Source organism: Daucus carota, chromosome 5 (genome assembly GCF_001625215.2).
Source record: "Daucus carota subsp. sativus chromosome 5, DH1 v3.0, whole genome shotgun sequence".
Taxonomy (NCBI): domain Eukaryota; kingdom Viridiplantae; phylum Streptophyta; class Magnoliopsida; order Apiales; family Apiaceae; genus Daucus; species Daucus carota.
Window position 1 is genome coordinate 14794150 of NC_030385.2, and position 16961 is coordinate 14811110.

A 16961-nucleotide genomic window follows, 5' to 3' on the forward strand; every position below is an offset into this window, starting at 1 on the left:
CTACGTGGAGGATGGGAGCTCATACTTTAATATCATTGTGAGTGATGGTAAACTAGAATGAAGCACTTTAATCATGTGCAGGGTTTAGTTTGTTTTCAGATCTGCGAATTGTGTGGCTCATTTGTTAGTTCAAACCGCACATTTTATGTCTGATCATAGAGAGTGGCATGTCACGTCTCCTAATTTCTTAACTCATGTACTCGACTTTGATTTGATTGAGTAATGCAAGTACTGATGTTTCAAAACAAAAAACAAATATAAGTATTAAATAAATGATGTACTTTTTTACTTGTATTATCTGCAGTTTTTTTTAATGCAGAGTTTAAAATTTTGTATTTGTAAAATATTTCATGTATTAATAATAAAAGATGTTATATTATTATGATTTATTTTTTAAAAGAAACAAATTATCATATTACAAAATTACGAAACTATACCAACTTAAAAGTTAAATTATTCAAACGCTTAAAGAACTTATAAGTCGAGATATCCAAACACTTTTAATAACTTATAAGTCTAAAACTACTTCTCGCTTCTAATTGACTTACTTTAAATAATAAGTTAATTCTTTTAATTTCGGTCAAACCGCCAATAGAAGGTTCTTTTTTACAAACTTGTTTGAGCATTGAGCAAGTATTTTTTTTATAAATTGCTTGAGCTAATTAGCTAAAGCACCACGTGTCCATCCATCTTCACAGCACTTTTCTACGACGCTCTCCCTTCCCCTTCCCTCTTTCAAAAAACTAACTTTGACAAACTTTCGACTTCAAAACCCTAAAATCACCATTATCATCATAATATGTCGTCGCAACGCAATAAAATTCCAGAAAATATCGTCATACTCGACGACAGCAGCGACGACGAAGACACGCCTAGCACTAATAGAACAATACTCACTCCCACACCGCCACCAAGTGCACCTCACGCGCCACCGCGACCGGCAGAGCCACCCGTTGCAACCACCGCAGCTGTTCGATCGCTCGATTCTCAAAGCTTCTGGAAAGCCGGTGCTTACGAAGAAATTAACTTAACTAGACCTACTCTATTACCAGGTTTTTTCAATAGATTAAATATATATATTTATCTGTGTTTGTGACTTTTTGTTGTTTAATTTGCTGAAGCTTTTTGTTTTGGTGTTTGATGTTGTTTAGGGGAATTAGAACATGCTCGTGTTCATCCGAAGTTTCTGCATTCTAATGCTACTTCTCATAAGTGGGCGTTTGGAGGTGTTTTTTTTTTTTGGGTTTATTTGTTTTAAATATTGTGTAGTGAAATGTGCAATTGAGTTGATATCTGTTAATATTTTGCAGCAATAGCTGAGCTATTCGATAATGCTGTTGATGAGGTAATTTGGCACATGCAGAATTTATTATGTTGTGATATGTTATGCGAATACAGTAACATAATGTCTAATGTTTCTTGTATGGGCGTTGGGTGCGGATCCAAGAGGCGGATTCTAGTTTTAGGATAATTAGGAATTTAGGAGATATGGATTCGAATTTAAAATTTAGACACGAGTGCGGGGACTCGGCGCGTAAGCTTAACACAAGCAAAACTTTATTTAGACTAATATAATGAACATTCATGAAATAGAATTAGTGTGTACAAATTAATCACATACACTTGATCATGTATGTTAATCGTAGCATAAAATCAATAGAATAGCATAGAAATAAGTCCTCGATGGTAACAAGACCTTAAATTCGACTCAAACCTGGAAGCTACTAGGTGAAGTGTCTGGTTTTAAAAAGAAAAAGGACCCGAGTCAGATTTAATACCACACCCATGTCATGTCTGGTGGACACGGCTATCAGGGCAAAAAGTCAAAAATGAAGAGTCCCAGTAACAGAGCATAAACATTATGTTGTACCAGATTCTTTACCTAATTAGGTTGGTGTTTATAAGTAATGAACAAAAACCAATCAATATGTATGAGTATTTGAATATGCAACTCCTATATTTGGTCCAATTGGTGAAGTCCTACGAGTCTGAATGGCATGATCCATAGTGTTTGCATTTGATTGTAATTTCTGTGTAAGTCTATTATTTATTTCATTGATGTGTGGCTTTTCTGTGTTATCAAAGATCTACAAGGCTAATAGTTTCAGGATTTGTGTGGTAGCACTTTCTGATTCCTGAATTAGCATTATATTACCATGGGAGTAACTTACATGTGGAAAGCCGCAGTTCACTATGACACATCTGGTTTTTTAATGTTATGAAGAGGACCAGGATTTCTTATCATCAATGAGGTTTAGAAGTTTAGTCTTCATTTAGCTATTTGGACTTGATTAAAAGAAGTTATAGGTTCACATATAGATAATGAGGAGTGAGGATTTAAGCCCTTAAATTTTGCTTTCACTTAGCTCAGTAAATAACTGTCTGGATTAACAGAAAAGTCAACTTTTGGGATTTTTTTAGGTTTTCTTGAATTACATATTTGAGAATTCACATAGTTCACATATTTTGGATAGACTGAATAAATAGATTCTTATTACTAACAGACTTTTGGCTTTGGGGTTGAAGATGGCAAAAAAGCAAATGTAACTCGTTGATCTTGAATCTATTGAAAGAAAAAAAAAACCTAGTGTCATCCATACCGTTTTACAATAATCATGAACCGTGAAGTTGGATTATGGCACAACTTGTTTTTGAAGGTGGACATATAGGTTAGATCCCCGCACTACTATTTTGCTTATGTTGTTCCCTAATCCCTTATATATTTATATCTGACATCTGAGTTTAATAATTTTATGTATATCCTTACTTAAAAAGTTCTGAAAGCCTAGATGATCTAGATCTACATTGTTAGCTTCTTTGAGGTGAACGGTGGTTGCTGAATTTTTAATTATGTAGTACCCTGGGAGTGATTATTGTCTCTGCCACTTTTTGGAGTTTAGGACTTAAAAAACTTGATCTAATGGCCAATGGCCTATGCTGTCATGCTGAATTGCCTAGCTTTCTTCCAGCTAAATAGTTGACTCACTCATACTTTATAATTAAATAATTAAGTAACACTGATACATTTACTCCGGAGATATTACATATATATAACAATATCGAGACCTGGTAAGATTAATTGCAGCAACTATGACATCATTGAAGGTAAGTTTATTTATGATCATATAATGTTTGCTCAACGTGTCAGATAAACAACGGTGCAAGCTTTGTTAAGGTTGACCGCATATACAATAAAAGGGACAACTCCCCTGCCTTGCTCTTCCAAGGTGTAGTATCCTGTCCTTTTTATTTAGTTGTACTGACTTGTTATTATTAGTATTGGTGTTCCAGTTCTAGCATTTGCACCATTGGTTTCCAATATTCATTTTCTTTTATAGACGATGGGGGTGGAATGTGTCCAGATTCCTTGCGGAAGTGCATGAGCTTGGGGTACTCCATGAAAAAGGCAAACACAACAATTGGACAATGTAAGTATTGTGGTTTCTGCCTCCCGTTTATTATTTTTTATTGATCTTATCTTGCTTGCTGTCAACAATAATATTATGAATTTATGATGAACAAAACCATGTGTGCCCAGAGAATATTGTAATCAGATGCGCCTTAAAACATAAATTTCAAATATAGAACTATTTACATTACATCTAATTTGTGACATTCTAATTAAATTATATAATGGAGTAGGAAGATAGAGACTCACAAGAGAGAGTTTAGATCGGACTCCCAAGCCTCCTTCCCCAGCAGCACTCTAGTGTTCCTTTGGTTGTAAGAAATAAAGAAAAATTTGGTGAACAAAATTTAAAGGGAGATAGAGTGATTAACTGGGAAGAGTGAAGAAATATAAAAGAGTACAATATATTAATGAAAAAGTTTGTGAAGAACACGTGAAGGAAAGATAATGGAGAATTTATTCTCAAATTACTTGCTGGAGCTCTAGTTTAAATTGGTAAACTTGGAATGGAGTAAAGGGATATGAATATTACTCACATTCCAGAACACAGTATACGTTTATTCCATCCCTTTCCAATTTCGTTCTTTCCGCCAAACATAGATTTGGTTTCTCTAGCTGCAAATCCCTAAAACTGCAATAAATATTTAGCCTGTCACCGTCAAGAAATGAAAATATAGGATCATATAGTCCCAAATACTTGAGTATTAGTTCTGGTAAAAAATATGGTGATGTCTAACAATGGCCACCATAAGGGATATTTCTTCCTAAGTTCTCTTTGGATCGTCAGTACACATCTCATTTAACTACAATCGACTTCGGGATAGGTTCATGCTGTCCAAAATCCCACCCTTGTCTCAAGCACCTTTCTACCCTCATTTGCCGTCCTAGCCTCCTAGGTGGTGAAGTATAAGCACTCATTTCCCTTGATTTAGAATTCTTATAAGCAGGCGGATGACTCAGATTCAACCACTCGGACGAGTAAACTGTAAACCTAGACAAATATGAAGTTAAAAACTAGAGCTTATTGCAATTCGCACCCCTAGACTTCGGCCCAAAAACACTTTAGTATGCAAAGACTTTAGATAATTGCACTTCGCCACCCATAGGTATTTTGTGCGTGGCAATTTGCAACCTTTCGTCAATCTCCGTTAAATATTTATGTTTACCGTTACTTTAGGCGGGGTAAAATGGGAAAATCCACTTTTAATAGTCTTCTTCCTCCATTTACTTTATATAAGCCCTAATCTCATGTTTATTAGACCTAATTTACTTGTTTGTTGTTTTATCAACTGGAAAAAAGATGAGGTGCATGTTGTAGATAATTCTTTCTTGATCATTTTCATATATTATACGTCAGATTTGGACTTCAATAACATGGTGAAATTGTTGTTTGATTTTCGAATTAGGATTCTTCGAGAACTTTGAATGTTCTTGATTGAATTTTGGGATTTTCATATTTATTGAGTCTGGGATCGACTGGATGGTACCATTAGATTGCTTAGGTGATTTAGTCGAACCATGCCCTCAGTTTTCACGTTGGCAGCACGTAGAGCCCCGCCGGAGTCAAAGAACTCGATGGTGCCCCGCTTTTGCTCGCGATTTCCTGCCAAACGGCTGGGAATCTTGCAGAACCAACCCCATAAACGAGATCCTGGTGTTTACCTACTCTAATCTGCACCTTATCGCCTTTTTCTGGGCACCTGCAGCCGGCTTTCCCATTTTACCCCGCCTAAGGTAACGGCAAACATAAATATTTAACGGAGATTGACAGAAGGGTTGCAAATTGCTGCGCACAAAATACCTGTGGGCGGTGAAGTGCAATTATCTAAAGTATGCATACTAAAGTGTTTTTGAGCCGAAGTCTAGGGGTGCGAATTGCAATAAGCTCTAAAAACTATTATAGCTTTTCCTTTTTCTTTTTCTTTTTTGCTTTCGAATTGTGATAATAATTATCATCAGATGAGCTAGATTTTGATTCAAGTTAACAAGATATGATGGTGGATTTTGGTTATCGAACTTGAAATGGAAGTTATATTTTTTTATTTTTATTGAAGGATGTCATATATGTGTGTGTGTGTGTGTATATGTATATATATTTTAGCAAATAATCAATTGATTAAACTGGACATGAATCTGCTTGGGGTTATATGTAGAAAATCATTCAGGCAATTGTCCCTCTCACCTACATACTCTACTACAAGATATCAGAAGCAAATGCACCCATAAACTTTAACAATTGATAAAATCTCGTGTGCAATTTTTGATTGGCCAACCTATAATTAATTGGTCAGATGGAAATGGATTCAAGACAAGTACCATGCGTCTAGGTGCTGATGTGATTGTCTTCAGTCGTTCATCCCGTGCCAGGTATTCTTTTGATTTGTCTTTTGATCATTTTTTTAGCATCACAAAATGACCACACTAAGATTTCTTTAATATCTACTTGGGCAAGATCTCAATTGAAGTTTGTCAACTCCACAATAAATTGAAAATTGATAACTCAGCCCCCCCACTAGAGACGTGCATGGTGCGGTTTGGTGCGGTTTGCACCCAAAACCGCAACCGGAACCACAAGGTGCGGTTTTTAAAATTGAAAATCGAAACCGCACCAAATACCATTGGTGCGGTTCGGTTTATAAAATAATCGGTTTCGGTTTTATATGGTGCGGTTCGGTTTTAAAACTGTGAAGAGTTCGAAAAACTTCTGAACTTTAACAAGTTCACAATAAATATGCGAAAAGTAATAATATAATTAAATAACGGAATAGCTTAACATCCCTGCAAGCTACCAACCCAGTTTTATAATACACAGTGCTTTCCCCTTAACATAGATGTAACTCAATACATCTATCATATACCAATTACCAATTGCAAAAGGTATAGCCGTTAAGAAGGTATATGCTGATTGTATTTTCTCGGAACAAAATGTTCCCGCTGATATCCTGTATTATGTTGTAGCAGACTTGGCCTAATAAATGAATTCCTTTGATTTCAAAAAAAAATAAATAAAATAACCACAGGCTCTCATATTAGGATCTATAAATTCAAACATGACAAATAACTTAAAAACATGCATTAGATTTCACTTATTAGATCAACTGTATATGTACATAATTATATATTTTGTAATATATACAATATATATATTATATTGAAATATATACAATAAATAAATAATCATAAATTATATTGCGGTTCGGTACGGTTTGTATTCGGTTTTAAAATTTTTAAAACCAAAACCATAATCAAAGTATCGGTGCGGTTTTTATTCGGTTTCTATTTGGTGCGGTTTTATTTGGTGCGGTTTCATGCGGTTCTTGCGATTTTTGGTTCGGTTTCTGCTCATCCCTCGCCCCCACAAGTTGCAATTAATTTGCTTTAGAGTTCTAATGGTATATTATTATAGCTAGGGATTTGGATACACCTATAATATGTGATATGTAGGGTTTCCAAACAACATTTACAGAATGGGAAATGTTCGCAGCTGCTCCAAAATTTTTGTTCTCTGCCCGACTGTTTTTTTTTTTTTATTGCATGTATTGTTGCACTTGTAATGTAGTCAAACTATATTTCCTTATCCAAAGTATTACAGTGAATACCTGACATTGTCTTTTCCTATCTTTATAGCCAAGCAACTCAAAGTGTTGGTCTTTTATCTTATACGTTTTTGCGTAAAACTGGGCAAGACGATGTGATTGTTCCAATGGTAGATATGTTGACCTTCTTATGTCATATTTTTCAACTCATCATTGTTTTTGGATGCCTGAATCTTACTTAAAATTTTCAATCCTGTTGCAGGTTGATTTTGATATCTCTAATCACTGGGCTGAACCAATAATATATGGATCTCAGGATGATTGGTCATCAAACCTGAAAACAATATTGGAATGGTCTCCATTTGTATCAAAAGATGAACTTTTGCAACAGGTTTATTTATATTTTACTCCCTCCATCCCACCGGATTATTTACAGTTTCCTTTTATGGACGTCCCACTCATTTCTTTACATTACAAAACTTTTCTAAAATAGTTAATGGGTCCCACCACTTTCCTACTTTTCCTCCCTTTTCACACTGCTTTTACTCCAGTATCTCTCTTTTATATATTAAAAATCAATGGGCCCCACCACTTCACCCACTTTTCTTTCTCTTTTCTACTACTTTATACATATTTCTTAACCTCCGTGCCCAAACCAATGTAAAGAATTGGGTGGGACGGAGGGAGTAATATGTAACTCTTTTTTATTCATGCTCTGTTAGAATAGATAACTTTCTGTTTAACTGCAAACCAAGGATTCTTACCATTGTTTCTTTTTCGGTTGAATGTATTGAGAGCATTTTGGGTTATGCACGTGTTAGCTTTATAGATGGTGATAACTCCCATAACGCACAAAGGCTATGCAGTCGGTGAATACTGACACTTCCATAGTTTTTTGGTGTCTATACTTTTATTATGTACCTGTGATATTACCTTTTCACACTTGTAAGGATAAAAATACAAGATTCATCTTCTAATGCAAAGCACACACAAAAATATATAAACCGGAAAACCCACGTCCCAACTTGTATTATTAATCAAAATTGTTATCAGTAATCAAACTAGGATACTCAAGCCTAACAATACTCAAGCATGCAATCGCTCTCAAAGTGATACCTAAATCTACAATTTAAGCATGCATAACAAACACAATATGACTATGTATATATAGCCAAATCAAAATCTAATTCTGAAATACTTGATTCCAATTCCGAAGTATTTTACTCAAATTAGATACAATTAATATTGGGTTTATACCCAATAATCCTTCCTTCTTTTGCAGCCAAGACATACCTCTTATAATAATTGTCTAAACATACAATTATTACCTATATATATCTTGGATCACCCAAGCCCATGCTATATCATTGTGATGGGCTGATACCTAATGCACGCTCACATGTTGAGACATTCTTAGACACTGTTTTACACATTTGACGTACAATTTTGAATTGTTCAGATAGTTGGGCAAAAATCTTCATTTTTCAGTGTACTATCTACTTCCGATTTTCGGTAAACCAAAATTTGTAAATAATAAGCCCCCAGAGTGCATCTCATGGGCTAGTGCACTGGTGCACTTTAACACCGTGCTCCTGAGTTCTAAAAAATGAGGAAAACAAGTGGAGAGCAAGTAAAGTACTTTCATCCCACTTTTGGAGAGGCAGTTTTGTTGAATTTGCATTTATTTTCACTTCTTTCGTCCTTATTAAAACCTTGGGTGCACAACTATGCAGGAATTAAACATGGGGTGGCCCGTTTTAATAGACAAGAAAAGGTTAAAGTTTAGAGGGTAATATTAAAGACGGGTAAACAATGCATGAGAACAGAGTATTAATTTAGCCACTTTAAAGCAAAATCTATTTGAGGATGCATTTGATATTTTATATAATGCTTAATCAACAATGAACTACTTTATCACAAATTACTAGAACATATTATCGAGAAGGCTAAACACAACCTCCAACAAAATAATATCTTAATTTCATGAGAATAAATTTTCCAGTGTACTAGTCATGTTACATGTTTGGTTTTTTCCTTACACGAGGAGATTAAGATAAAAATAGAAAGTTAACATTTTTTTATAAATTTACCTTAAATCCGTAGTAAACATCGACCCAATGATTGTGATGGACTTGTCAAGAACCAAGCATATGATATTTCCCCACGGAAGGAAAGCCATTTGCGTTGTGTGATATCGTATGTATCACTAAAACTTCTGTCTAGGTACATTAAACTTTAATGATTAGAGTCGGGAGCTCTAATTAGCAAAAAAAAAAGGTGATTCCCAAGGACTTTTTGTAGAGTAAATGGTGACTTTTGTTTATGTTTTTTGCTTGATGTTCACACATAATAGTATTCATCAATTCAAGGACGTCAAACAAGCTTTAACATTATTCAGTACTCTCACTTTCCTGTCTAATCTCCTTGACCAAAATTCTATCATTTGTAGTTTGAGGACATTGGCTCTCATGGCACAAAAATAATAATTTACAACTTGTGGCTGAATGATGAAGGCGTATTTGAATTGAGTTTTGATGACGATGATGAGGTATTCTAAAACTTATATTTCTATATTATTGAACATGTATTCACCCACAATGAGTTTGTTAACAATCAAATTTTTGATACATTGTTTATGTATTTGTGGTGATCTCAGTTTGTCCCTAAAATTTGCCAGCTAGTCTAGCAAAGGTATGATGAGCCAATAATGCTTGTCTTCAGAGATTCGGAATGGAGTATTAATGATTGACTTTATGATTAAAGTGAACTAAATAAGATGAGACGGAAAGACCCGACATTAGTTTAAGGGGTCAAATATCAAAAAAATTAAAATAAACAGTTGATAAAATTTTAAAAATCTAACAATATTATCTAAAATACTAGAAATCAGAATCTTTCATTTGGAGGTAATATTATTCATAAAAAATGTGCGAAACTCAATATATAATATTTGAAGAATTTCGACCAACGATAGAGTGATATTTTTGATAAAAATTTTCAAAGGTGTGACTCATTTGAGTCAAATTTGCAATGAGTGACCTGCTTGAATTTTTTGGACACAGTTAGTCACCTACTTGATATTTAACCATTAGTTAAAGTTTGTATTAATAAAGTACTCCCTCCGTCCCTTTGGATTATAGACGTTTGGATTGAATGCGGAGATTAAGAAAAGTGTATAATGTAACATGAAAGATATAGAAGAGTGGGTAAAGTGGCGGGACCCATTCATATTTAATTGATAGATTTGAAAAGGTGGAAGAAAGTAGTGGGTGGTTGAGATTTTTAAATTATAATAGATTACTATTATAGGAAAGTTTTGAAATGTATAGAATTGAGTGGGATATCTCAAAAAGGAAAGTGGATAGAATTTAAAGGGACGGAGGGAGTAGTTAATTATTGTTGTTTGGGTCTTTGGAGCAAAGCTAACAGTGAAGTTAACTTAGGGGTCATTTGTTAACAAGTGAATGACACCTGATGGGCTGAACGACACATCTATCGTTGATTAAGACTGTTTGTTAATTTCCTTTTTAGCTGGACGAAGCCAAAAAGTTCCTGGACGAGCCGTGCTAAAAAATATACCCCTCTCATCCAGATTGTGACCTAATACTTGGATGTGACCTGATATTATCATATCAATTTTTAAAAATTAATTAATACATGTAATTGTTTCATTTTTTATTATATTATTATCACTTATTATAGTTTGCATCATTTTTTTGTCAATAATTATACTATTAATATTAAATTAATATATAATTATAAAAAAAATCAAGATAATAAAAAGTACATATAACTATTATTAATGTCGATATTATTGATAACAGAATATTTTAAAATCCTAAAATATATTAACACTTTTATTTTTGTGTGTAATTTTATTTTTTATGTAATTAATATTTATTCAAATATTCTTCTTATAAAATTTAATATATATTTCCTCATCTATAATAATTAGTATATGTATATAATTAATCAAATTAAAAAGTAATATATATGAATAATCGTTTTTTTAAAATCTTAAAAATTAAAAATATTATATTATTATTAAATCTTGATATAATTTTATTTTATTTTTGAAGTGGATATTCATTTATTTATTCATTCATATAAAATTGTGATTGTCTGATTGTCGAACCTACGACTGTGCTCTAACTAGACAAAAAAATAATATAAAATAATATATGTCATACATAATAATGAATAAATCATATGTGTTTGATAAAAAAAATCAAACTCACGAATTTTGTTATTCAGATAAAACAGATAACAAACAACAATTTTCATTCACCATCCAGATTATTCCATTCATTGAGATTTCAATCATCCAGAAAAATGATCCAGATTTAACAAATGACCCCTTAGACTTAGATACTTAGTACATGTGCTAGAAATTGGAATGATGGACTAGTTAAATTGAGAGACCTTAAATGATTTTTAGTTTTGTACTTCCTTTATTTTGAAATATAAGTTACTTGACTTTTTGGCATATACTTCAAAGTCCTTTGACTACATAGTTAAAATTATTGCTTTTAAATTTTCTTTGTGAAATATAATATTAAATACATACTTTTATTTGCAAAAAATAAAATATTAAAAATACCGGTTTTAACTATGCGGTCGAACATCTTTAAAATGTGTGCCAAAAAGTCGAACGAACTATATTTCGAAATTGAGGTGGTATTATATGTAGAAAATATACGCGCAGAAGTATTTTAACTTTATCACAAGTGTTTGATATTGTTACATTATGAATAAACAGTCATACAATTTTTAAGGATGGTTGACTGTTGCCTTATTGTTTACAAGTATACGTGTATTTTCTACTTATGTTGATTTGTTTAGATAGTATTAGGTTGGTATAGTTATCTTTCTCCGGTTTGCATGCAACATTCTCTATAATACATTACCTGCATTTCTGTTGAAGTATTGCAGACAGAATTCTGTATTTTTGTCACTTTTAACAGGATATAAGATTGAGAGATGAAATCAGCCGTGTGGCTCTGACCAAAGCCTCAAAGAAAGCAATTGAAACTCAAGCCCATATATCATACCAGCTACGATTTTCATTAAGGGTGAAGCTCTAATTTATGTTGCTATGACTGTGTTATATTTCTCATTCTTTATCAAATGATAAGTGGAATTTTGTTCCACAGGCATATGCTTCGCTGTTGTACCTAAGAAAGTTGGAGAACTTCAAAATCATTTTAAGGGGGAAACCAGTTGAGCAGTATAATATTGCAGATGAGTTGAGACATCCAAAAGTAGTTACTTACAGGCCACAGGTTTCTACTGCATTAAAAGAGGTAAGGTTGCTATAGAAGATATATATTTTATGCCTGTTGTATATATGTGCAGTATATGAGTTCGTGATGTCTTCTGTTACTCCAGTCTGAGCATAATTCTTGCATGCTAGAATTTTCTTCATTTTTCTTATCTGCATCCTGAACTTTTATGTGGAAGCTGAATAATTCCTGTGTTAATCAGTTTCTTGGTTTAGAAAATCTTTTGCAGTCCTAAAATAAGCCTGATTAGTATTATATTTGACAGATCTTCTGTTAAAGGAAAACTATGTATATGGGTGTTTGGTAAAAAAAAATTGGGTTTCTTTTGAGAAATACCCAAGTTGCAGAAATTATTTTAAAAAATATGGTGCAACCTCAATTGCAACTGTTACTGCCAGAAAACAGGGGGTTGCGACCTCATTTGCAACTTTGGCCGTAATTTTGCAAATAATTTTAAAAACATGGGTATTTTTTTTTAGATTTCTGTGATTTTTTTCATAATATTTGTCCTGTGATATGTAGGTACTACCGATTATTGAAATTTACAATCATTTGATATAAATTTGAATTTACATTGTTATTCCAACTTTACTTATTTAAAGGTATGCTGTGAACTTCTATTTTCTATAGAGTCTATATGCATATTTGAAATATTTTATATTCTCATACTTTTATGTTAATAGTCTCTCAACTTGTAGTCTCTTTGTTGTACCTTGATGTTTTTAGCTTTTATTGTGTACTTTGGCACTCTAGAATCACGATCCTTCTTTGTCTTTAAAATGTATCTAGTGAGTATGTTACTAACGATGTAGAACGAACCGTCCTAGTATTATCAAATGTATGTTTGGTTTGCACTGGTTGACTGTGAGACACCACTAATGAACAAGCCTGGTAGTCTCAAATCACGTATATGTAATATTCTGTTACCTAGTTTTCCTGGAAAGGTCTTGATACCTTGAATAATAAATGGTGCTGCAGTTTGCTAAACATGTAAACTACATCTGCAGACTTAATTGTTTATTTTAAAGATTCCTCTACAGTTTAGTATTGTGCTTGCTTAAATTTTTGATTGTAAGGTTAGTAGTTTAGCTACTTCGTACTTCAGTTTTATACTGTGAATAAGCCGGATAATTTCCTTTTGATTGGAATTTATGGCCCACTTGGATAAGTTTGCTTATTAAATGAACTTGTAAACCCCAACTCTTATGCACATCTGTACCAATACTCTCCAATTGCAATTTTAAATTACTAAACATCTAATTTTCGATGTGTTTGGCCTTTTTTTAGCCTACTGTGGAAACTACTCTGGGATTTCTTAAAGAATTCCCTGCAATTTCAATAAGCGGATTCAACGTCTACCACAAAAATCGACTCATCAGGGTATGTCTGACAATTTTTGTCTAAGATGCATCATAATGAATTTATTAGTTTAATGCATTAATTTACTCTGATGCGTTCTAAAGCTAATTTATGCATTCCCATCTTTAATAGTGAATATATCATGGCTATATTTTCTTGCTTATTTGGTTCCAAAGTGAGGGATGTTATTTTTATTGGGTGCTACTGCTGAAATATGGATTGTACATATCAGGACACATGTCTGTCACCTCATTATGAAATGGCTTTATTTTCTCTGAATGGATAATGTTGCGACTTGCAGGACGGACAGCTTAGTGCATCTTCAAAGTTTATACAATATCTTTGACCTTTGACTTCAAAAATTTCCCCCACATGTCGAATGATTATATTTTATTAAAAATAGCTCTATTATTAGGCTTCAATGAAGTCCTGCTATCTCATAGGAACATAAGAAGATAGAAATAATAGAGAAATTGAGTATAATAAGTAGGGGGGAACATCAGGAGAAAAGGGAAGATTATTATGACACGAGATTAAGATAAAGATAGGATGGAAACTCGAAAGTAATCACTACTCCGTAGAACTGAGATCTCTAATTCCAGCTAATATCAAGCATGATTGGTATGGTACTACAAATCTGATATTTGAAGGTTTATCTAGGCTCGTTCTAAAGCTCCACCGCTAAAAGTATTCGCAAGGGGAAAATCATTACCTCCAAAGTAACAGACTAGTTTTAGAAGTTACTACCAGGAACTATAAGTTAACAACCAGCATACTTCTTTTTCAAATTTTACTTATTTTAATATAGCTTAGGTTGTGTTTTTTTATAAAAATATTGGTAGTAAATGGTGCTTCGTGTTGTTTCAGCCATTCTGGAAAGTCACTGGTGATGGTAACTCACAGGGGATAGGTGTTGTTGGTAATGTCCATGACCCGAATGCTATATTCTTGTTTAATTTAAATTTGTTTGATTACCTGGTTTTTGTTTCAGGAGTGCTTGAAGCAAATTTCATAGAACCAGCGCATGACAAGCAGGATTTTGAGAGGTCATCTCTTTTTCACAGGCTGGAAATGAGGCTGAAGCAGATGCAACTGGAATACTGGTGTGCTTTAGTTTTTTAAAAGCCTAGTTAAAATTGCGAGGATATGTGATAATTCATTAAGGGGTCGGTGTCCTATTGTGGCATTGAGGCTTTAACTTCGTTATGCATATTTGATTGATAATGCAGGAGGGGCCACTGTGAGTTGGTAGGGCACAGACCTTTAGATAAGAAAACCAGTGCCCGTACCCTGCAAAATAATATTTCTATCAGTCCTCCAGTTGAACACAATAGGAATGTGCAGCAGAACTTTCAAAGTAGTGACAGTGCTACTGGTATTTCAGCTAATGGCCAAGATAAGATTTTGAACAAGCCTTTTATTGCTTGCATCACCAATCCACGGCAGGAGTTGAGTGGATTACAGCCACGGAAAAGCTCTGGAACAAGTTTTAATAATGAGATGGCAGTTCAGCCTCCCGGTAAACATGCAGCTGTAAGCATTACGCTTTCTCTGCCATTTTTCGGCCACTCTGATAGTTAAATTCCTATTAACTCCACAAGTATGATCTATGTTGAGCATATGCATATGTTGAAATTGATGATCTTAAATTATATTATTGTTACACTTCATGAATGACGAATCAAACTCTCTGTTTCATTGATGTTGGATAATGGCAAGTTACCTATCTCATTTATTAAAGCTTTACTGCTAAAAGGAATCACTTGTGCATTTATTAATCTTTCATTTAGGGAATTTACAAGTAAAGAATCTATATATGAGGAGATGTTTTCCATATTAGCTTGTAATTTAACATTTATGTGTTACTGTCATGTCTTCGATTTTGGATATCAGAAGTTTCGTAGTTGTAGCTGCCTTTATGCTTTATTCTGATTGTTTAATCTTTTAGCACCAAGCTACCATGGATCGCTGTTTTTATCAACTGTCTCCTGCTATTAGTATTTGTCGTAATTCTTTCGTTGGTCAATGACATTTACTGCAGAAGTCTGTTGAAGGACAGCTTGTAGAAATTTCAGGATCTGCTGCATCAATTGATCAAATCTGTGAGGAGAATATCCAACTGTTTGTGAGGTGCGTATTATATTTATAGTGCATCTCCACCAACTTCAAGTGGATTTGTCCACTTTACAAAGCAGACAATATCTATCTCTTATGTGCCAAAATTCCTTGTGGATCTGTACATGGATATTCACCCGCGTCAGGATAACATTAGCTCAAGAGACTCTAAACATTCTTTTGATAGTTTTCAATCTGATTGAGATGAATAACTGCGTATAAAAACTTGATACTATTTCAGTATTATATAGCATGAAATTATAGCCGGTCTCTCTCCTATTTTGAGACTAATAAAAAGGAAAATGTTCATAATTGTTACGGAACAAGTCTTAATAATTTATTGTGCAACGATTCACATCTTAAAGATATTGAAATTTGTTGTCCTCCTATTTTCATTCAAATGAAAAGAAAAATGTCCATAACTGTTAGGGAACAGGGTTTAATAATTTAAAGTGTGCAACGCTTCTGGTCTCAAAGATACTGACAGCCATCTATCTTTAGAGAATGGAAAGACTAATTGTATTTTTATTCCTCTGTAGGTGCGAGGAACATGCAGAAAAGGAAAAATTGTTAAAACGTACGGTAGGTATATTGGACAGACAGTAACACTGTCTCACAAACGTATTGTCATTATTATTGCTACGAACCTAATAATCTGATTTGGTTTAAACACAGGTTGAAGAATTAGAAAAGGAATTGGAAGACACCAGAAAAAAGTGTGCTGAACTTTCTTCACACCTGGAAAGGCAGAGGAAGGACAAAATTATAATTCAAGCTGCAACAACTTGATAAAACCATCTCTGACATGACTGGGAAAAAGTAGTGAAGTTTAAAAGGATGTATATCTTGCTCTTCTCTGGTAGGACTTGTTTACCGCTTTGCTTGTTTACTTAAGGTACTTGTGTAATGTATTACTAGGCAGTCTTCCGTTATATCGTGTATATTTCTGCTATTGTTGATATAACCATTTAACTATTTCTTTCAATCAAGAGACATAATGTCCCTTTTTTGCAAATATTAACAAGTCACGAGTGTATATGGGGATATTCTGGATGGAATTCCCCCATGGACTTGGATAATTAAGTCCGTTTTAGTGTCTTTCTCATTATTTCTGTTCTCCAGCCTCCCACTTCAATTGTTTCCATGGAAAGACAAAACTGCATATAAACCTTGAAATTCTTTCTGTTTAAGGACCAAGGGAACAGAAGTATAGTATATCACTGTTTTATTTACCTTTATTTGCATTTGTTATTTTCAAGT

General features: G+C 33.6%; 1 protein-coding gene across 2 annotated transcripts; it reads left to right on the forward strand.

The window, feature by feature from the left end:
• The first annotated feature begins 664 nt into the window (after positions 1-664).
• LOC108223980 (protein MICRORCHIDIA 2) lies at positions 665-16703 on the forward strand. 2 transcript variants are annotated; one of them, XM_017398481.2, is made up of 18 exons: positions 665-1052; positions 1152-1226; positions 1311-1345; positions 3149-3227; positions 3339-3428; positions 5701-5776; positions 7037-7115; positions 7208-7336; positions 9395-9493; positions 11910-12017; positions 12099-12248; positions 13515-13607; positions 14454-14505; positions 14578-14689; positions 14816-15119; positions 15631-15716; positions 16241-16283; positions 16377-16703. In XM_017398481.2, exons 1-18 carry the CDS (start codon positions 800-802, stop codon positions 16488-16490), a joined length of 1977 nt encoding a protein of 658 aa, XP_017253970.1. In that variant the 5' UTR covers positions 665-799; the 3' UTR covers positions 16491-16703. The 2 variants fall into 2 exon arrangements, with proteins under 2 accessions (XP_017253970.1, XP_017253969.1); XM_017398480.2 differs by having other exon boundaries at positions 666-1052; positions 15628-15716.
• Positions 16704-16961: the final 258 nt, after the last annotated feature.